Source organism: Nilaparvata lugens, chromosome 3 (assembly GCF_014356525.2).
Source record: "Nilaparvata lugens isolate BPH chromosome 3, ASM1435652v1, whole genome shotgun sequence".
Taxonomy (NCBI): Eukaryota; Metazoa; Arthropoda; class Insecta; order Hemiptera; family Delphacidae; genus Nilaparvata; species Nilaparvata lugens.
This window is the reverse complement of record NC_052506.1, coordinates 86,531,158-86,554,843: the sequence shown is the minus strand read 5'-3', so window position 1 is coordinate 86,554,843 and position 23,686 is coordinate 86,531,158. Positions and strand designations below refer to the sequence as shown.

Below are 23,686 nucleotides of genomic sequence, written 5' to 3'. Positions count from 1 at the left end.
GTATGGCTTCCAAGACATCAATCAGTATTCATTCCCATCTTCACTTCTTCAGGATCATATATGGGAATGATCCCTTGTTTCAAGATATACAAATAAACATGAAAAACAAACGTAAACTAAAAAACGTAAACTCTTTTTACATAGTTTATTATTCAATCTCATTCGATTCCCACTAATTCTATATCATGAATGTTAATATTGTTAGCTTTTCAAAATTTCACTGATAGAAATAGTCCACCTGCTATTAGGGTTTTGTATTTTCCCATTACTCCGACTGAAATTCATGATGAATAGTTCCTACAAATTGAACTTCCGCTATTCTTTATGCTCTATTTAATGTGTAAATTCTATTGAAGGTGTGGCTTTATGTACTCTACATCTCTATAGTGTCATTCACTTTAGACTGCCACAGCATGTGACCAATCATCCAATAACATGGATGATTCACGTTCAAACAATGCTCAAAGTTGAAAAAGAATCTTACTATACCATGTTCATTGTATTATTTCTAACATAATGGTCTCACGAGAACAACATTTTTATTATTTATTACCTGCAATCTGCAATCAATCAAACTTCTGTACTCCTCCTCTCAAGCTCCCTGATGATAATATAATTATTATTCTCAGTATTATTATTCAGTAAGGCTATAGTGAGGTTCACGTTATAATGACAGTGTTTGTTTAGCAATGGTATTGCTATCCTTGTCTATCATTCAACAAAGCGGATAGTGCTATCTCTTTCTCGCTTTGCTCTGTTGCCAGATCGTCTCTTAACAATGTAGAGTTAATAATTAATCAACAAAATATTTCATCTTAATTATGAAAATTCATTATGAAATTATTGAAAAATAAAATTTGTTGCTTAATAAAATATAATTGATTATTTTAAACGAGAATGAACAGTTCATATTACATCAATAAACCTGTATCAGCTACCCTCTATAGAAGGAATTGACAAGACAGAGGATCGGCAACGTTGTTCTCCTATCTTTCTCCATTGCCATTATAACGTGTACCTCACTATAGTCAAAATTCAATCCGATGTTGTTCAAATAAAGATTTATTACATCAATATTTAATTGACCTATCTCCTGAGTCCTTTACTCTCTCAAAATACTCTGATTATTAAATATAGAAAGTATTTCAAGTATTTTTGATGAATGAAATGGGAGCACTAAAATATATATCAAACTCAACTAGCACCTGCTAAGATTTGAAAATTAAACAAAAAATTACATAGAACCACTTGATATTGAAAATTATCATTCATCTGGTATGTGCAAAGGGGTTTCTACTTTTTCCCTTATGTGCTCATTCTTGGGCTTGTTCGGGTTTTAATTTTATGAAATATAATAACAATGTGTGTGATTGCTCAAGCTCGTGAGGAAACTTGACCTTCCGGCAGTCGCGCTGTTCTAAAAAGTACAACAGTGTCAGTTTTTTGCTGCAGAAAACTATTGAATGGGGTGGTGTCAGTGAATGAGTCACCTACGCATTCCAAAACTCTCCTCTAATCACTCCACTGAGTTGCAGTATCAACCGAGCAATGGTTCAGTCTTTAGGTGCCATTTAGTCGCGACAGTGCATAAGTCGCACTGTGCATAAGATACGGAAAGACTGTATACGGGGACTGTAAACAAACCAATCACACAGAATTGATGGCCTTGCTTGATGTACCTTATTGGGCTATGAAATGGTAATCATCCAAATGTTCATAGGCGTAAAATAATCCAAGAAGATGTAAAAAGTAATTATACAATTAATTAATATTTTTTCACAGTAAACAGAGTGCGTAACACTTGGAAAATTGGATGTTGTACAAAAAACAACACGCGACTGCTCGTGTGATTGAGTTGGGCGAGACTACCGGAAGGTTAAGGTGGAATGAGTCTCATTTTTTGTCGATTTTTTTACTGACACTGCCTGAAACTGCCCTATTCCATTATTAGAAGCTATCAATAATTATTATTTAGAACTGAACATTTAGAAGAAAATATCTATTTGTGAATTGAAATGTCAATTTAGTACAGTTATCTATTTATTTGGAATTAATACTTATATAGATGTCGATGGTATTGTGTATTGACGTGGTCTTATGTAAATTGTACCTACTGGATAAATAAAATTGATTGATTGTAATGGAGACTTACAGACAACTCGATTTTCTATGAACTATTTCCATTATTCATCAGGTATATCACTCATCACTTATTTATATACATATTGATAGATACAATATATTCTCAACTATGAATGATAGGGGAAGGAACAACAGGCTTAAAGCCCAAAACTGTCCCTTTCCCAAATTTGGAAGAAATTGTCCAAAAATAGGTTATGTTTATCACTTCATAAGTTTAGTCTAAATATATTTTAGAGCTGTGAATAACAAATAGTGAGTAGGTTTTTGATTTTGTATTCAAATTTTTTAAATAAGTGCAATATTTCTAAAGTTTATAATTTATTGTGATTCATTTAGAGTATAAAATCAACCTTCAAAATTTAAAATTTTAAATCATCATTTCTGGACCGAAAATCAAGTGACGAAGCAGTGTGTGATATCACAGTGTATATAACCTTATCTTTTGGACAACATTAACATTTTATCAAAATTTTTGGAGAGAAATAGTACAGGCTTAGCCTAGTTTTTCCTCCAATGTCATAATTGTATTATGATTATAGTATTTTATACAATAAATAAATAAAATAAATAAATAGTCCAATTTTGTGATAATGTATGATTTTGTTCATTTTGCAGGACCTCTGGTAGGGTTGGATTTCAGCGCTATTCAAATCCCAGGACAGTCTCCGGCTGGCGGGGGTGGTAGAGGGGGCGGAGCCAGCAGCAGTGGAGGGGGCGGGGCCAGCAGTGGGTCTCCGCTGTCATCGCAGTGGTCGCAGGTCAATGACCCCGCCCATGTGCGCGATCTCTTCCTCGCCAATCCCGACCAATATGCGCTGCTCAAGCAGAACAATCCGTTGCTTGCCGATGCGCTTGCTTCTGGCCGTTTAGGTAACATCTCAATTACCTATAAATTAATGACATTAGATAAAGGATGAAAACACAGGATTGTGCAGAGGAAACGCATGTTTTTCGAACAGCCAGTACTCGTCAACGGGACAGGGTATTGCCCTGGAACGAATGTTGACAGACGACCCATACTATGCCATTTCAGTTGCTATGAGCGTTGGAACGTACAACATCGTGTGTTCGCTGTTAAGCAGTTTTTTTTTAGAAACAATGAATCTGTAGTCACAGTGTAAAGCTTTTTCGTCAATATTTTAGAGTTGAGAGGGTCGAGGTGCAATGCCCGATCGAAATACTGTACTCCGATGGGTTGCAGCGTTTAGGAGTACTAGTTCTGTGATGAAAAAGAAACCACCTGGTCTTTCCCGTTCAGTTCGTACTCCTGAAAATGTGGACCGAGTCAGTGTCGTCGAGTCGATCGTCTAGGACTAGTAACAACTGCCGTTCTGACTCTGTCTACACTTTCCGGGGAACGGAGAAGACCAGGTGGTTTCTTTTTCATCACGCTGCAACCCATCGAAGTAATATGAAATATTGACGGAAAAGCGTTGCACTGTGACTACAGATTCATTGCTTCTGAAAAAACTGCTCAACAGCGAACACACGATGTTGTACGTTCCAACGCTCATAGAAACTGAAATGACATAGTAAATAACATAGTAAATGACATCGGAGTACAGTATTTCGATCGGGCATTGCACCTCGACCCTCTCAACTCTAAAATATTGACGAAAAAGCTTTACACTGTGACTACAGATTCATTGTTTCTAAAAACTGCTTAACAGCTTACACACGATGTTGTACTGTAGCCTACGTTCCAACGCTCATAGCAACTGAAATGACATAGTATGGGTCGTCTGCCAACATTCGTTCCAGGGCAATACCCTCTCCCGTTGATGAGTACTGGCTGTTCGAAAAACATGCGCTTCCTCTGCACAACTCTGTATAACTCATTCAAAATTATTCATTTATCCAATGCTGATTTATTTATTCATTTCATTTAAACATGCACAAAATCAAAACAATGATTGGAAGAGAAACAACAGAATTAATGCAAAACTATTTCTCCCCCAAATTTAGATAGTTGATGAGCAGATCTGAATAAGGTTATGGTACTACTTCTTATAATATTTCACTAAAATTTACCGTCCAAATATATAAACTATATAATTTGGAATTTGGGTTAATTATTGAGTTGCTGATTTTCGTAGTTTATATTGTTATACATTTATTTTCATGAACAAAATATTTAAAAAGACCCGCTAGGATTTCTTTACCTGTATCAAAACAGTGGGTGATCAAACTTAACCTTTGTTTTAACTGCAGTGGATGTTTCTGTTTCATGTTCTTGATATTTCTGTACAATGACACATTTCTTAAAGTGTAATTCCTTAGAGGCATCTCAACTCTTGAGACGCGTGGTTAGACCCGTCACGGCTAGAGCACATAACCTATAAATTCATTAGATATGATGACTCGTTGGATTTTTATGTTATTTTGTTATGACTATATTATTTAGCTATGTAGTATGGACGTTATGGCGACATATGAATTAGAAGTGTTGGCTGCTATATTGCTTTTATGATTCATAGCTAATGAATCAGAATGTAATGAATTTATAGGTTATTTGGTCTAGCAGTGACGGCTCCAAACACGCCTCTCGAGATGACTTTAAGAAATTGCACTTTTAGTGAGCCATTTAATGTCCAAAAATCTCCACTGTGAGAAATATAATGAAGTGCATCATTTAACAGTCTTTATCTTACTGAAAATTGCAAGAAAGTAACTGTTTGACTCATCTCAATGATTAATAAAATTGACATTACTTTCTGAGTAGTTGAAAATGTGATATTGTGGTAGTTATCCGTACTGGATAAAGAGACTAGATGTTGTCCAACCACATATTTATTGAAAATTGAGATACCGGTTTCGGTTGTTACACCATTATCAATCTCTGTTAAACTGTAAGGTTTCCACCAATACAGGTGGTCAACGTTAGTATAAACACTTCTCCTCTTTAATTGTAGTTTTAGTTTACCAGAAAATAATGATGGTGTAGCAACCAAAACCGGTTCCTCGATTTTTAATTAATCTGTAGTTGGACAACAACTGTGCCGGTTGCACAAAAGCCGGTTAAATTTTAACCCTGATTAATTTCACGAGAACCAATCCCCAATCAGAAAAGGTATTTTTTATAAGACGTAGGTTCTTGTAGAATTGATCACGGTTAAAATTTAACCGGCTTTTGTGCAACAAGGCCTTTGTATTCGAATCTATATAACTTCTCTTGGAAGTTCATTTCAATTAACTGTAACGTAATGTTCAAAATTGTTACAAAAAAGGTTCCTTTTCGTTTCAAGAAAACGGAAGTTACTCATTATATAGTACCACTTTTGGCCGTTAACACAATGAAAGCTTATACTGAAACTTCAAATGAATCACATTATCAAAAAGCAGCTAAACTTAATATCGATTTGATCCCTATGTATCCAGTTTAAACTCAGATTTCGTTTAAACTGGTACAGTGCAAACGCCCCTACACTATTTGAAGTGGAATAATTAAATAATCACGTATACTCTGGAATCTCTTTAAATTACAGAGTAATTTTGATCAAATAAAAGGTTTGTTTCGAAAAAAGGACAGATGCTCATTCGCCGCTGAAATTTCAACCCTTTTCTTACTACTGGACCATCTATAACATACTTTATAACATCACTAATACATTCTTCTTCTTATTTGGATACACGTTAGGGGTATTTTGATATGTAGATTATTTTTTGTAGCAAAAATACATCAAGTACATTATAATACTGAACAACGTAGCTCATCTCTTAATGTGTTTCAAGTTCATCGATTGAAAATTTGCAGAAGACTTTGCGGCGATGCTGCAACAGCAGATGGCAGAGCGAGAGCGCCGCCAAGAGCAGCGACTGCGCATGATGAACGCGCACCCGTTCGACACGGAGGCTCAGCGCCTCATCGCCGACGAAATCAAGCGCAAAAACATCGAAGCCAACATGGAGGCCGCCATGGAGTACAACCCGGAGACGTTCGGCACCGTTGTCATGTTGTACATCAACTGCAAAGTCAACGGCCACAAAGTGAAGGCTTTTGTCGACTCAGGTTGGTGGAGGCTTCAAGTTGATCCATTTTCCACTCACAATATCTTGTGAGTCCCATCAAATTTCTCTTTCATTCTCATCGAAGAAGAGAATGAAAAGACCGGCCACTATATCGATACTGTAAGGCTAGGCGCACACCAGTTAGTCAAGACAAGACATGATCAGACACGTTTAGTCACAATACTTCATATTGTTGCCTATGAAGACATGTCTAATTGCAGTGACTAATCAGTGTGGGCTGCGTCATTAGCAACAATGTGAAGTATTGTGACTAAACGTGTCTGATCATGTCTTGTCTTGTCTTGACTAATTGGTGTGCGCCTAGCCTTAAGCCGTGTCCACACTGAACAAATGTTTGGGCAAACAGTTTGGGCAAATTTTATTCTGTTTGACAAACAATGTTTGCCCGTGGCCAGTGTGGACGCGTCACCAAACAAAATATTTGTAAATGGAGAGAACAGGTTTTATGTTTTACAGCTGTCAGCACTGAAAATGTTTGGAAAACAGTAATTTTTTGTTTGACAAACAAAGATTGTCCAAATTTTTAAAATGTTTTTCCCTGAGCTCCTCAACAAACATGTTTGTCGAACATTTGTTCAGTGTGGACACGGCTTTAGGCTTGTCAAGCTTGTACTATATCTTGAGTCTTCAGCAAAAGGCTTCAAGCAAAAAACAGCTGTTTAATTTGAGTGAGTTTGGGTTTTGCTTCTACGATTCTTTGTTGTCCATTCTTCTCCGCTGCTTTATTTGAGGCTCAAGGTGTAATTTTGTTACAAAACACTTCAAGTTTAAGGTGTGGGTATTATTTTGGCTCGATGTGACAGGCGTTGGTAATGCGACATACATCCCACCGATAATCGATTTTTTGCCACACTCGTACCAGCATATCAGGCGTAACTTGTTCAACCGCAGCCGAATGTGATCCGATTTCAGAGATCATTAAGATTGTCTGGTCGGATCACATTCGGATCGCTGCGGTTGCACAAGTTACGCCTGATATGCTGGTACGAGTGTGGCAACAAATCGATTATAGGTGGGATGTATGTCGCATTACCAACGGATGTCACATCGAACCAAAATAACACCCACACCTTAAACTTGAAGTGCTTTGTAACAAAATGACACCTTTCTCAATTATGTAAGTAATTTCAGTAAATATTTATGTGCTTTCAAAGTTGTAAAGTCCTTCTATAATCACCCTGTACTTTGAAGTTATAAATGAGCCACATGTTTTGTGAACGACAGTTGCTTCGTTCTGGAATCTGCTTATCGTCAAGTAATGCCTTGAAAAACGTTCAGTAAGCATTGGAAAACAATTATTCTGAAATTAGCCATACCTTAACCCCTTTTGAGAAGCCACTGATATGAGAAACCACTGTCGTTCAGAGTATATTTCATTCGACTTGAGTGAACTTTTCGTTGATAACGTCCTGACAAACTATAGTGAGGTCCACGTTATAATGGCAGTGGATAAAGATAGAAGAATAGCGATGCCGATTCTCTGCATTAATTAATTATATTTCTAAACTGTGAAAAACATAATTGGCATCGTTGTGGACCTAGAAAAGGATAGTACCACCGGCTTTGTCAAATGATAGACAATGATAGCAAAACCAAAGTAGATCAAATACTGTCATTATAACGTGGGCCTCACTATATTTACATTGAATTATCATGAGAGGTTCTCAGACGTATGAGTAAACAACTAGATATTGTGTGTGACAATAAGATCAGGAAGTTGAAATACTTGGGCACATTAGTAAGTAATTCTGTACCTCATAATACAAGGTAAACTTGTTGGTACATACTTTATTTGCTGACTGCCAGTCAGCTTGTAAATGTGACCTGTGCGGCTGTGCGGTCACGAAACCATGGTCCTGTACCAAATAAAACTGTAGAATTTGATGATATATGTGTGTTTTTGACCGAGCGAAGTGAGGTCTAAGATTCAAGTCGACAGTTTGGCATTTCTCTTAATGTTTATATGTTGCGCATTTACGGCGAAACGCGGTAATAGATTTTCATTAAATTTGACAGATATGTTCCTTTTTCTATTGCGCTTCGACGTATATACAAGGTTTTTGGAAATTTTGCATTTCAAGAATAATATAAAAGGAAAAAGGAGTCTCCTTCATACGCCAATATTAGAGTAAAAATCTGGTGTGGCGCACTCACACAACATTCCTTGCCGTTATGAAAATTGATCATCTGACGCTAGTGTTCACGCACATCTCAAGTCTACTATTCAAAGATCTGAACCAGCTGGTGACAGGACAATAACGCTGGAGACACACGGATTCTGCTATCTTTTCATAGTGAATCATTTAATAGAATCAACAGTTGCCAGCAGTTTGCAATAATTATTGGATAATCACATTTTCTCGAATTTCGAGCTTATTTTCAATTTTTGGTGGAAATGTTACTGAACATTAATTATAGAGATTTTCATGCTCAATCTTTTCCACTAGAATTTGTTTGTTTCAATTGTATCTGAAGCCTGATAATTGGGAATCTAAAATCAAATTTTGCATAGATTGGGCGGAGCTCCTGAAATTTTTACAGATATGGGACATGTGGCAGTTGATAGAGCTTATCAATGACTTTTTTAGGTATGAATTTAATCTAAATCGTTGGAGCCGTTTTCGAGAAAATCGCGTAAAACCCTGTTTTTGACAACATTTTTTCCATTTTAGCCGCCATCTTGAATTGCATTTGATCGAAGTTGTTCGTGTCGGATCCTTATATTGTAAGGAACTTGAGTTGCAAATTTCAAGTCATTCCGTTAATTGGGAGATGAGGTATCATGTACACAGACGCACATACACTCATACACACACGACCAATACCCAAAAACCACTTTTTTGGACTGAGGGAACCTTGAAACGTATAGAAATTTAGAAATTGGGGTACCTTAATTTTTTTCGGAAAGCAATACTTTCCTTACCTATGGTAATAGGCCAAGGAAAGTAAAAATCAGACTATAGAATTATTCATCATAAATCAGCTGACAAGTGATTACAAAGATGTGTGGAGAAGCCAGTCTAAGCTGTATTTCCATAAGGTCTATTGTATTTCCATAAGGTATATAGTTTCAATCAGGTACTTGTGGATGAGAATACTGCGTGAGGTCTACTGTTCACAGAACTACTAGTATTTCATTATGGAACTGTTCTACAACATTGACAGTGACTCAGTCGAAATTTATCTGTGAAAAAATGGAATACAATCATCTATGAAAACAATATTTTATTGAATAATTTATTGTGAATCTTAAATCAATTAAGAAAGTCCTGCGCTATTATTTATTATTCTTATTCTATATTATTATTATTCTACATTATTATTCTTAAATAACATCAGGAAAGTTGACGAATTCTGTTAATTTCAGGCGCACAAACAACTATAATGTCAGCAGCTTGTGCCGAGAGAGTGAACATAATGCGGTTGGTGGACACGAGATGGTCGGGCTACGCGAAGGGTGTCGGAGTGCAGCGCATTCTCGGCAGGGTGCACATGGTGCAGGTGCAGATCGAAAACGACTTCCTCACCACCTCCTTCTCAGTTCTCAAAGAACAGCCGATGGACATGCTTCTCGGGCTCGATATGTTAAAACGTCATCAGGTTTGCTTTTTTATCCAATCAAATCAATTATAGAGAGGTCCACGTTACAATGGCAGTGAAGAAAGATAGCAGAATAGCGTTGCCAAGTCTATCTTAAATTGACTCCATTTACCACTGATTGTACACAGCTGTTACTCAATGCATCCCATAAAAATTTGATCTAATATTAGTTTCCATTTCCTTGGTAAAATTATCAACTTCATGTCAAATTCATCAATACATTTTTTTTCATAATTTGATCCAAAACTTTGCTTTGAGATCAGATTTTTATTTTCATACAAACCTGAAATGGGGCTAATTTAAAAAGCTGTGATACACCAATCTGAACTTCAAAACAACAGAAATAAAGTTGCTCGGGGGGTATTATATTTCAATTTCTCTTTAAATAATAGCAAAGTAGAAATACTATTTATAATAAGATAATTTTAATGTAAATAATTTTGATATAACCTTTCAATATTATTTATAACCTATACTAAGCATGGATGAAGTCTATGATGGTCATAATTATCAATTTTTAAATTGCCATTTTAGGTATAATTTGTGTTTCTCATACGCATATATCTAAAAATTATTTAATTTAATCAAAAATACATTTTAAATCAATTATAGGACGACTTGTGTATTGAAGTATTTTGGTAGAATTAAGAAAAAAGATGGCGGCTGAGAATTGTTTGTTTAGATCTGTACAGTCACAGTCAAAAGTAAAAATGAAATATTTCTGGCAAACTGACAACATTGCAAAGCTAGAGTGAGATAGCGCTATCTGCTTTGTTGCATGAAAGACAAGGATAGCAACACTATTGTCAATCTTACATTCCTATTATAACGTGGACCTCACTATAGTACTTTATTAATAATTATTATCAAACGAAAATCCAAAGTTAAATGCTGTAAACCACCTCGATGACTTTTGCTACTGCAAATATTGATAACAGTGTCAACAGTTGGATGGAAATTCAACGAGCTACTTTCCAAAAATTATCTGCCAGCCCGGGAATCGAACCCGGTACCTCCCAATTGCCAGTCAGGTATGCTCACCCTTACACAAAACTGACAATCTCTGGATAGCAGCATTCATTTTATTCTAGGTCTCAGCGGCCAATCACCCTACATATGGAAATTGATGAGAAATTTCATTTATTCAAATGCTAATCCGGTAAAATTTAATAATTATTATTAAACGAAAATACAAATTTCAATGCTGTAAACATCATTACAGATTTAATCAGCCAAATCAGCTTTCAACAGCAAACATCATTAGCTCTCATAGAATTCCCATCTAGCTGTAAACCCTGTTGTCAATATTTGCAGTAGCAGAAGTATTCGGGGTGGTTTACAGCATTTAACGTTGGATTTCTGTTTAATAATAATTATTTATCGATATTAGCATACGAATAAATGCTATTTTTCATCAATTTCCATCTGTAGGCTGACTGGACGCTAAACCCTAGCATAAAATGTAATAACCGATGTACAGTGGAGTGCCCAGTTTCAGTAGCAATAACACATTAGATCATGCATCATCTTGTGTTCCTTGTTGAACAATATTTAAAACGGATGAATCAGTTCAATGAAACTTTTGTTTAGATTTCAATGTCGAGCTTGATGGTTCAATACCTTATGGTAACACAATACACTGTAACTGTTGTATGGTAATACAGCTCTAGTTGGCTTTCGTTATCCTATCAAGTTGCCAATAAATTTTTATTTTATCAATAATTACTCGTATCTTGTATGTTGTAGTGTTCAATAGACCTGGAAAGAAATGTTCTGAGGATAGGTACGACTGGAACAACCACACAGTTCCTAGGCGAGCAAGATCTCCCTGAATGTGCCAGGCTATCAACAATTGCCAATGAGGACGAGCTACTAGCATCCTCTGCCAATCAAGACGAACTCTTGCAACAGGCCATAAAGGACAGCATCTCAACAAGTGAGTAACGATTCTCTCCATGTGATTATTTAAAAATAGTTTAGTTTCGGATTACATATTGTTTTACTTATTCCGTGCATTTTGTATGCAAACGTATGAAGATTGATTGATTCTCAAATACCAGTGAACGTTCCGGTGAAAATACTAGTAGTTCTGTGAACAGTAGACCTCGCGCAGTTATAAACCACAGCCTCCTCTTATACTGTCCATCAGAGTAAATCCTGTCTGTATGTCGTGCCGGCGCGATTGATTGATTGATTGATTGAGTACTTTATTTATGTAGAGTACAATATACAGTATACACTGGCTTATACACTTATATACAATAGCTTACAATACAGCAAAATTATAGATGAATTTACAAAATATAAATTAAGAAAATAATTATTGAGCTGTATAAGATATGAAAAACAGCAATTTGAATAACTATAGATAAAAGAGATAATATTGTTATGCGTCTACATAGATTGGCGGAGCTTTGAACATATCAATGTCCATTCTTCGGAAAGAATATTCGAAGTATCCTTCCCACTAACTCTCTACCAATATATATATCTACCGCGATATCAGTGTGAAAATGGCTAATGGCTGTTGGGGTTGGTGTATCAAAAATTCGAACATCAAAAGCTAATCTCCTTCAAGACATACTGTCAACAGGTCAGCCCGAGTTCAAAGCAGAGAAAGGTCGAGAGACAATACTATGTTATTTTAGTTATTAATTATTATGCGTTATTGCATGCAATCAATAGTTCATTTAATAGTGCATAAAAATTGCATTCAATGAGGCATGCAATTAATAGTTTACACAGCAGCTGATTTTTAACCAAGTTACATTGGTTGCGTTCAAACCACTGATCAATTCCATCGTGTTTTTTCTTACGTTCAGTAAAAAACCTGATCACAGATGAACCACAGAATGGAAAGTCGGCTAGTATCCTGACGCAAAAATCCGCCATCTTGAAAGAAAGTGTAGCATTCTAATATAGCGGTAATTTTAATTTATAACAATATGATGCAGTCACGTGTTGTGGTCTTGGTGCACTCAAGTCTTTGTTGGATTGATACCTTCTATTCTGTGGCTGAACGGTTGCTCATGAGTCATGACTTACAGATGTTTCCTCTGCTGCTTATATTTGTAAACAAAACTAGAACCTAACCTTTCTCATTGTATAATCAATTGAAATGGAAAACCATCAAGTGGTTGGAGTTGTTTAAAATGCTTTGGATGACATTTAAAATCTTATTAAATTCATGTAATAATGCATTTCTGTGCTCCCAAATACATTATAATGGAGTCCATTATATTGTAAACAACCTCGTATTCAGCCATGTCTGTTTACGTTCAGCTACTCTACGTTCTTTTCCATCGGTAGAAAAGTATGATGAGCTGATCAGTGAACGAACCGGATATGACGTTTTTTTCCTTATCAGTTGGACCAAATACCTTGAAGAGGTATAAACCCACAATGCCTATGCCTTCCCAATGCTAGCTCTTACTTGAAACTAAAGGCTTTTAGCGCGAGATATTATATAATATATTTTGTAATATTATAGATTACAAAAATCTTCAAGATCTTTAGTATTTAATAATTTACCAGATTGTCCCCTCAATGGCCGATTTCAATTCCAAATACACTAGCTCTGCATGGGAATCTATGCATCTTTAAGGTCTTTGAGTTAGACCGAACAGTGCCTTGTCAGAGCCACGTTCACTCACCAGTCTCATCGTTCACTCACCGGTATCATCGTTCACTCACCGGTCTCATCGTTCACTCACCGATCAGTGGCTTTATTTATTTATTTATTGATCATTTACAATCAACTTAAGGACAAAGAAACAGACTACAGTCCAAAACCTCTTTTCATCCCAATTTCATAAAATAAATTGTCCAAATAAAGGTTATGTGCGACTTTCCAATTCTTCACTAATTTCCACATTGAGACAAAACACAAACACTTGAAACAATTATTAATTTTGAATTTGGAAAGATTAAAATCCGAATTGATAACAAAATTTCTTCTACTTAGTACTCAAAACTGTAAAATAAATATTAATTTGAAATATTTTTGAACGCAACCATTGAATAGCATGCGACATGGCACGCAATTTATAATCCACTCGACAGCTGATTTATGATTAATAATTCTATAGTATCAGACTATACTAATATTGTACTATACTACTAATATTATACTACTATTTTACTCTAATATTGGCGTATGAAGGAGGCTCCTTTTCCTTTTATATTATCCTTGAAATTCCAAATGTCCAAAAACCTTGTATATACGTCGACGCGCAATTCAAAAAAGAGCATATCTGTCAAATTTCATGAAAATCTATTGCTGCGTTTCACCGTAAATGCGGAACATATAAACATAAAATGCAAACCCGTCGACTTGAATCTTAGACCTCACTTCGCTTGGTCAATTTATTATTCCCATGAGTTGTAATGGTACTATTCATACTGGCTGGGGTGGGCTGAGTGAGAATAGTCCCATTAGAACTCATACGAATAGTATTTTCGCTGTATTGGATACTTACACTGATAAGTGAGAATCCGCCTTCAAGCTTCAGTAATGTTGAAAGTAATTTTTGTGTGTAACCACTTGCTTTGATGATGAAAACAAAATTACATTTTACTATACTGACTCCAAAAGAAATGCAAGTACATGCAAGATTTCATTTGTTATGGAATATTTCATTTTTTTATATAATATAATCTCTTTCGGATGTTTATTATTTCAATCTGCCAACTTGAATTCTGCCAACTTGAATTTAATCCATCTGAGAATAATTGTGTCATTGTAATAAGCTCCAAAAAAAATAAAATTTCCTCTATGTTTAATAAAAATATCTTTGAATGGATGTCCTTTACCGAACAAAATGTTACCCTTGATATATTGAGCTAACTAAATGGATATTAATACTTCATAATTTCCACACAGAACTATGGTTGACTCCTTAGCTGGTCTTATTTACTACATTGATGAAATTGTTACCATTTCAAAAACGTATTTGATGAAATAATTATTTCAATTTTCTGTGTTTAGTGAAGGTGATTTTGTGGTAGATAGACCTATCCATAAAGCATCTTTGTCATCACTACTACTTATTCATGTAATACCATAGATAAACGATAGCTTAAGAAAATATCCTATGGTATAGGAGATATATGATATATCTATGGGATATATGATATCCTATGGTAAGAAGACGCCCTACGGTATAGGGCGTTTATGTTCCAAATTTCACTGTTAACTCAAGCCGAAAGTCCTAGTAGTTCTTTTTCGTGACGCTTTGTGACCCTGGTAGACCCTGTAGTAGTAGTAGTAGTCATACTGTGACGTTATTATAATCTCACCCAGGCAAAACAGTAATAATAGACAGTAAACGGCTTGAAATTGGGAAACATAAGCGACCTATACCATGGGATATCTTCTTTGCTATCGTTCTCTATGATATTACTATTATTACTTCTATTACTATAAAGTTAGTACTACTATTTATTTACTTACCCTGATACAATTACATGTGGCAATTTATCACTATTAGTATTTCCCCCAAAAGGGTTGTCGTTATATTAAGATTTAGGGATACCAGATTATGGTGTCCCAGGTTGGTTTCATTATGTAATACAGACCTTAGAGGCCACTGTGATTGAGAGCTCTTTTCCGATATTGCATCATTCATCCGTGAAGCTTTTTGGCTGGTGTTATTTTTCTTATTTCTCACAATTTTTACAATAAGTTAATGTTTTGTTAATTATAGACCGAGAATATTATTTAAAGATTATTTCAATTTTTTTCATTTATCACATTGTGTACAAATACTTAACATGAGGAAAGGCACAACAGGCTCATGCCCAAAACTGTCCCATTTCCAGTTTATACTATACTGTCCAAATCAAAATGTTAGTTATGTCACTTTCAGTTTTCAAAATACAATATACGCTTTTCAATACTCAGATAAACGAGCAAATTTTGAATCAAATAGATACTATTAAAGTATAGAATCAAAAAATCTAGAACAGTAACTTAAAAATATTGAAATCAATCTGAATTACTCTGATTCCAACTACATACTTCAACAGCCGTGATCCCAATGGCCCATAATGCTATTTCCATAGGGTGAATCACGGCTATAAAACTTTTCAGAGCACTTCTAGATGAATTTCAATTCCATTTTTTAATTTTAAAGGGAAGAGGAGCTTAGAACTCATTCCATTCTCAAATTTTGGGCATGTCAATAAATTAAAAATTTAGGTATAACCTGTCCAAAAGTGAAAATGTATAGGGAATAAAGTTCTTGCTTTTAGAAAAAACGACTAGCAATCAGATATTTTACAATAAATGAATTAATCACTCACTGGACAACGAGATCTTTCGGCAGTTCCGCCATCTTCTTGGTTGTACTCATAGACAAGTAGAGCTACAAGTAGAGCTACTTGTCTATGAGTACAACCAAGAAGATGGCGGAACTGCCGAAAGATCTCGTTGTCCAGTGAGTGATTAATTCATTTATTGTAAAATATCTGACTGCTAGTCGTTTTTTTCAAAAAGTGATTTAATAATAAGCAGTTCGTGATGGAAAACAACATTGAAGGAATAAAGTTTTTCCCAATGTATTATGTGAATGCAATACAATTTCACTCTTCATCTTCACAGTACTTTGATTTCATTAATAAAACAAAATATATAGAAGTTTAATAATCCCTTACATCTTTCATATTTCTACCCTTACAAAATGCAATAAATCCAATAAAATTTAAGCATTATATCAGATACAAAGACAAATTGAATCATACAGAATAATACATAAAATACTTGGTCCATTCTGGTTTTCAAGTGCTTAGTTATTACATTAGCATTCTGGTCCTCAAGTCTTTAGCAATAACCTTGATTTCAAAGTATGTTTGAAAACCCCTGAACCTCAATAAATTATAATACATAATTTTCTTATTATCGGTGTCCCAATAGGTAAAAGGAAAACCGACCACTATTTGTGCTTGCATGATACCTCAAATGATAACGAGTATTCAAATTCAATGAAAAAACGAAAAGATTGCTCAGTTACCAAAAAAATTGAATGTGGAATTGGTATGATTTATTATAACTTCAATTATATTAAATACGCTGTAATGCTTCATACTCTGCCTAAATAATTATTCAAGTTTGTTTATGAGCTTGTACGTAATGTTTGTTTCGTTCTTGGGTACTTTTGTCATTAAAGTTTGTTGCATTCAGTACAATAAGCTGTGCATGAATAAATAATATTATCATTGTTATGCTTTTTTTATTGTTAAAGAAACGACTAAATTCTTTCAGGAGCAAATCATTTTGTTAATTGTTTATACAAAGACTAGAAGCAAACTCTAATGAGAGAACATTTTTCATAAATCAAAAGACTGTTTTGCGCGTTTATAATTCAATTTATTGGAATAAGTAAAATGAATCTTTCAAATATGATTCTTGTATTAAACTCCAAGTATGCATTGTTGTATTTTCTCAATATAAATTATTGTACCCTATTTTCAAGTATGATTTTGTTATTTCGTTTTGTGAATTCTACCTAATATAGATTGTCGGATTCGACTGTTGAAAACACGAAACATCAATTAAACATTTTGTCAACAAAAAATACATAAAAAACCTTGTGGTTGATGGTTCTTTGATACAAATATCAATCAGATTCTGACTTTATAACCTGATTAATCTCACTAGGATGTTGATACCTTTGAGTGTGAATGATGTAGGATATATTGGCTTACGTAAGGCATAGCTAACAGTGCTGATAGTTTCAAGTGAATCCCAGTATTCTTTATTGATTCATACAATAAAACCATCATCAAAAATGATAGGGAGACAAAAAATAAGGTAACATTGTGCTATTCATCTCCCAAATAGAAATACTATACTATAGTATAGTTACTTGTTTGTGCTTGTGGCCAGGTGCGGGTGCAGGCGCCACCCCTTCCACCAGTGGACCGTCAGCCAACGTCAATCGACTAGATCCTGCCAATTCCATCTTGCCATCCGACAAATTCACCGAAACTGAAGTGAAGGAATTGATAAGTCTCGGATTCACAAGAGAACAGGTATAATATATGTATAGAACACCTAAAGCCTCCTCCGGCACACAGGGATAATAGTGGCGTCCACTATACCGAGCCATTAGTGGCGGCTACTAGAATTCCGTCTATTGTCCCTATGAAATGAGAAGGGCACAGAAGGGAAACTCAGTCAAAACCATAGGACCAAATCCGAGTGCACAAGCGCTCAACGGTAGAAACTTGTTTCTTTTGTGTAAAATAAAAGATTTTTCTTTTGAGTTTTGAAAGATTTTTCTTTTTTGTGTTTTGAAAGATAGTAGATTTGGCGCAGATTTCAACCCACAATGGAGCCTAGACTTGCAGAAGGAATAGAATTCAACACATTTAATTGAAGTTTACACGAAAACACAAACTATAAGTTACTATTTGTAGATTTGGCGTCGATTTCAACCCACAATGGAGCCTAGACTTGCAGAAGGAATAGAATTCAACACATTTAATTGAAGTTTACACGAAAACACAAACTATAAGTTACTATTTGTAGATTTGGCGCCGATTTCAACCCACAATGGAGCCTAGACTTGCAGAAGGAATTGATTTCAACACATTTAATTGAAGTTTACCCGAAAACACAAACTAAAAGTTACTATTTCTTCTGCAAATCCTGGCTCCATTGTGGTGTGAAAAAAGCGCCAAATCTTCATCTTATCTTTCGTTTGGAAATGGCATCTGCTGAACCTTTGGGGTCAAGTCATTTACATTGGTTTTATTGAGAGTATCCCTTCTGTGTATTCTGTGTGATAGGCATTTTTCCACTACTGACGGTCACTACTGGATAATATTATTCTCTCTGTGTGCAGGTGGCTTAAGGGTGACGCCTACGTAATTGCCAATGTGATGAATTGATCTGATGGATTCAGAAACATTGGGAAGGAATTTTGTAGTCATGACTGAAAGTTAGCGAGGCTAACCAATAAATTCCAATGATATTTTGATGAGGGGACAGTATTCAATGTCTGCATGCTACAATAAAAGCTGCAAGTTCACTGATATACTGGGTGAACCAAAAGTTACAATATCCCATGAGGTTATGTAATCTAAGCATGATGAGTATTACTTTTGGGTCAACCTGTATAATGGAATCATGCATTCTTGATTGCAAGGAATTTTATTCATTGAAAGACTTGTTTTATTCAAAGCATAGAATAATATTGGTCAATGAGAGTAATAAGTTGAAACTCTGGGGAATTTTCAAGTTATCGTTGAATCAATGTTCGTTCAAAGGCTTTGAAAGCATTGTTTTTGCAATATTATTATCATTATTGACATAATACACAAGGTTTTCATAAATGATGAATTTACTAAAATAAATACAATATTGTTACCTTCTCTACTCGAGTTTTATCAGAGGATAAAAATGATATTCAATAGTATACGACAAAATATTAAGGTTTTATTAGATTAATATGGAGCAATTTTACAAAATCTTTGGAAACAGTTTTGAATCAATTTATCAATTTTTTTTCATAATCAGTACAATAACAACAACATACATGATCAGAAAAGTACAAAACAGTGTGAACTTGCTTGGAGATAAAAGGTTGTTTATCAAGATCATAATCTTGAAACTATTTTGATTTTTTTTTTACAATAAATGAGTCTGTTAATTTGGCTCTCAGCATTACTAAAGTTTCAAGTACTGTAGTATTTTAATGTATTATAAAAAGTCAAGCTTGAAGGTTTTCAAATAAAATAAAAATATTCTTTATTACATTAGATAATGCAATATTACAATTGTAATACAAAAATTGTATGGAATACCCCTACGAAGACTATACATCTGTGTGTAGGGGTGATTGCTTTAGATGAGATATGAACAACACATTTTGGAGAGATTTGTCGACTGGTTCATGACGCAAGGGTGAAACAATCTCTCTTCAAACTCAATACAGTATTAAACCGTGAAAAAGTGTACTTCAAAATATGGGCTCATTTGATTTTTATTGAAAATTTGTTGATTTTTTTTTCAGGTAATATCAGAGCTGAGGAGATTCAATGGAGATAAAAAACAAGCTACAGCCGCTTTGTTTGCAAAATCTCTTCGATTTTAAGAACGAGCCAGTACATTAAAAATGGGGAATGGCGGCGGTTCAAAAACAAAACCACGAAGGCTTCTGTCACAGTTTCATATAATTTCTAATACCAAATGGTAGTTTCTATAATGTCTGTATATTACGAGTATTTTACACTCAATTATGTCAATAAAAAATATTGAAACTTATTCTTTGATTAATTTTGATATTAATTAGTCACTACTCTTATCAATTCACCTTCTTACAATTTGATACTCAGTTACTGATGATTAATTCTCATGATAGATTTATTTCACTATAAATTTCTCACATGACTCATTTGTAGCCCAAACTTCAGACCGAAAAATAATTTCTCAAAGAATAGGGCATGGTAAATGTAACAAATAATAGGTTGGACAAATATTAATTTATAGTTGACATCAATTTCCATGTAGAAAAAAATTGTATGGATGAGGTTTTGTATTTTCAAGACACTAGACAAAATTTTCACTTAGAATTACTTACACAAACTTAAGGAGAACAATATCAATAGTTAATGACTTACAACAATAATCTTTTTTTAGATTACACATATAAATGAATCGAGTTCGCACATGTAGGCCTATTTAATAGAAGAAGTCACAATTATTTCACAATTACATTACCATCAATTTAACCATAGAATCATCCTTTTCAGTTCTTTGATCAAACTTAGGTAACTGGATGCCTTGATCTTGAGTTATTTCAATAGTTTCAATGAAAGTTTTAAGTCCCCTTACACCTATTTTAAGCAGATTTATATCATGCTCTGTTTTTGCTGATTCTAACAAATTTCTAAATTCATCAAATATTTCATTTTTAGCGTTGGTTAATTCGTCTAGATCCATTCGAAAATTATTTTGATTCATATCATCAAAAAGCAAATGTCTTGTATCATAATTCAATTGGTTTGATTCGTAATTTAATTTTTGGATTTCACGGTTCAATTCATCTTCATCAAAATTTAATTGCATAGTGTCACAATCAAAATCACATGTACTGGAATTTGATTCGTTTAGGAACGCATCCAATTGATTTGTGTTGCAAGACATTTGGGTTGTGTCATAATCCAATTGATTTGTGTTGCAAGCCATTTGGGTTGTGTCACAATCCAATTGATTTGTGTTGCAAGCCATTTGGGTTGTGTCACATTCCAATTGATTTGTGTTACAAGTTATTTGGGTTGTGTCACAATTTAATTGATTTGTGTTACTAGTTATTTGGTTCGTATCACAATTTAGTAGAGTTGCATTACAATTCAATTGGGCTGCATTAAAATTAAATTGGTTTGTGTTACTAGTCATTTGGGTTGTATCACAATTCAATTGATTCGTGTTACAAGTTATTTGGGTTGTGTCACAATTTAATTGATTTGTGTTACTAGTTATTTGGTTCGTATCACAATTGAGTAGAGTTGCATTACAATTCAATTGGGCTGCATTAAAATTAAATGGTTTGTGTTACTAGTCATTTGGGTTGTATCACAATTCATTGATTCGTGTTACAAGTTATTTGGTTGTGTCACAATTTAATTGATTTGTGTTACTAGTTATTTGGTTCGTATCACAATTTAGTAGAGTTGCATTACAATTCAATTGGGCTGCATTAAAATTAAATTGGTTTGTGTTACTAGTCATTTGGGTTGTATCACAATTCAATTGATTCGTGTTACAAGTTATTTGGGTCGTGTCACAATTTAATTGATTTGTGTTACTAGTTATTTGGTTCGTATCACAATTTAGTAGAGTTGCATTACAATTCAATTGGGCTGCATTAAAATTAAATTGGTTTGTGTTACTAGTCATTTGGGTTGTATCACAATTCAATTGATTCGTGTTACAAGTTATTTGGGTTGTGTCACAATTCGACTGATTTGTGTTACTAGTTATTTGAGTTGTTTCACAATTTAATTGATTTTTGTTACTTGTTATTTGGGTTGTGTCACAATTCAATTGATTTGTGTTACAAGTCATAAGGGTTGCGTCACAGTTCAATTGATTCATGTTGTAAGTCATTTGGGTAGTGTCACAACTCATTTGATTAGTGTTACACGTAATTAGGGGTGAGTCACATTTCAATTGATTCATGTTGCATGTCATTTGGGTAGTGTCACAACTCAATTGACTTGTGTTACACGTTATTTGGTTCGTATCACAATCTAGTAGAGTTTCATCACAATTCAATTCCGCTGTATCAAAATCAAATTGGTTTCCATTACAATTTAATTGGTCTGTAACACAATTCAATTGATCTGTATCACAAGTCAGATCATCTGTATCACAATTTAAAATATCTTCTCCACAATCTAATATAAATGGTTCAGCTTCAAAGTTCAATTCGTCTGGTTCAATTGACAGGAGGGTTTCTTCACAATTCAACGGCGTTGCTGCACAGTTAAGCTGATTCACTTCAGAGACCAACTGAGTTAATTCATAGTTAGTAGGCTTATCCAAATTATTTTCTTCAGCTTCATGACTAGAGACATTTTCTTCAGATTCTCGACTAGAGACATTTTCTTCAGATTCACGACTAGAGACATTTTCTACAGATTCACGACTAGAGACATTTTCTTCAGATTCACGACTAGAGACATTCTCTTCAGATTCACGACTAGAGACAATGTCAGTTTTTGAAGATAATATGTTTGATGAGTTATGCTGGATAGTTCTACCATCCAGATTGTTAACTTGACACACTAAATGCATATGCTTACAGAGATTTCCTTTCACAGAAGCATCAGGACAAGTACATCGGTATTTATGAGAACAAACTTTGCAATATTTGCAAAATAACTGACACTCGCAGACATTTTTCAACGATTTCACCTTGCACAGTTGCTCATCAGCAGAAACTATTTTCCATGTGGGTTCCAAAACATCATTGCATTTGACTACAGAGTCTGCTTTTAATTTTAAAGACATCTTATGACGAAATTTGATTTTTCGTAATTCGTTTTCAGAGGGTAGAATATTCTTTGAATCATTACTCCTATTTCCTGACCTAGAAGATTTATGTGAAACAGACTGAGTTTTGCCTTCTGGACTCCTATTTCCTGACCTAGAAGATTTATGTGAAACAGACTGAGTTTTGCCTTCTGGACGCTCACACTCCAATTTTATATCACATAACAAATTAAGATGAGCCAAATCATTTGAATGTCCTAAATGTGTCCAACAAAATTCTACAATTACACTTCCTCCAGGTTTAAAAGTAGCTTTTATCCTAGATGGGCAGTATGCATTGATTTTTAACGAACCTTGAATCTTGAGTTGACGTTTTCTTTCTACTACCGGCTTGTAAATACCGGATCTATGGCAAATAAAATAAGTAATGGTAGAATTATTGGTCGAAACCCTTCTTCCAGTATTCTGAACATATTGAACTTTTTCTTCATCTTCCAATCGTTGTTTCCAATCATAAAAATCAGCTTCCTTATTAAAAGTTATAACCTCTGTCTCTAATTTAATGTTATGACTCAACAAATGACATTGAAGATCGCCGTAGTTATGCTGGATGCTGTCACATACTGCACATTTCATTGCAGCAGAGTCTTTGACTTTTGGAGACAAGTATTCCGGCATTTTATCATTGGGATGAATTCTAATGTAATGCCTTTTCATACTGTAAGGCTTTGTGAACGGTTTATGACAAATGGGACACGACAAAGATGACATAGTAAATTATTTTTCAGTACCTACCTACAAAACTAATAATCAATAATATTTGGGAATCGTCACGTCGCACTAATACAAACACAATTTATTATTTGAAATGAATTCCATATTTAGCTGATATAATAATCGAATCAATAAAAACTG

The 23,686-nt window shown here is 34.5% G+C and overlaps 2 protein-coding genes across 3 annotated transcripts in view; one reads left to right on the top strand and one right to left on the bottom strand.

Annotated features, from left to right (window-relative positions):
* LOC111049788 (protein DDI1 homolog 2) overlaps nt 1–20,038 on the top strand; it is a 25,967-nt gene extending 5,929 nt beyond the window's left edge. Inside the window, exons 2-8 of one of the 2 annotated variants that reach the window (XM_039424902.1) lie at nt 2,758–3,012; nt 5,897–6,151; nt 9,539–9,771; nt 11,518–11,707; nt 16,685–16,804; nt 17,657–17,802; nt 19,788–20,038. In XM_039424902.1, the coding sequence (XP_039280836.1) occupies nt 2,758–3,012; nt 5,897–6,151; nt 9,539–9,771; nt 11,518–11,707; nt 16,685–16,804; nt 17,657–17,802; nt 19,788–19,868 (1,280 nt within the window). In that variant the 3' untranslated portion in view covers nt 19,869–20,038. The remainder of the gene's footprint in view (nt 1–2,757; nt 3,013–5,896; nt 6,152–9,538; nt 9,772–11,517; nt 11,708–16,684; nt 16,805–17,656; nt 17,803–19,787) is intronic. The other variant, XM_039424903.1, reaches the window with a different exon arrangement.
* LOC111049785 lies at nt 19,189–23,686 on the bottom strand. The gene has a single exon (XM_022335949.2). The coding sequence runs from the start codon at nt 23,540–23,542 to the stop codon at nt 21,377–21,379; it is 2,166 nt and encodes a 721-aa protein (XP_022191641.2). The 5' UTR covers nt 23,543–23,686; the 3' UTR covers nt 19,189–21,376.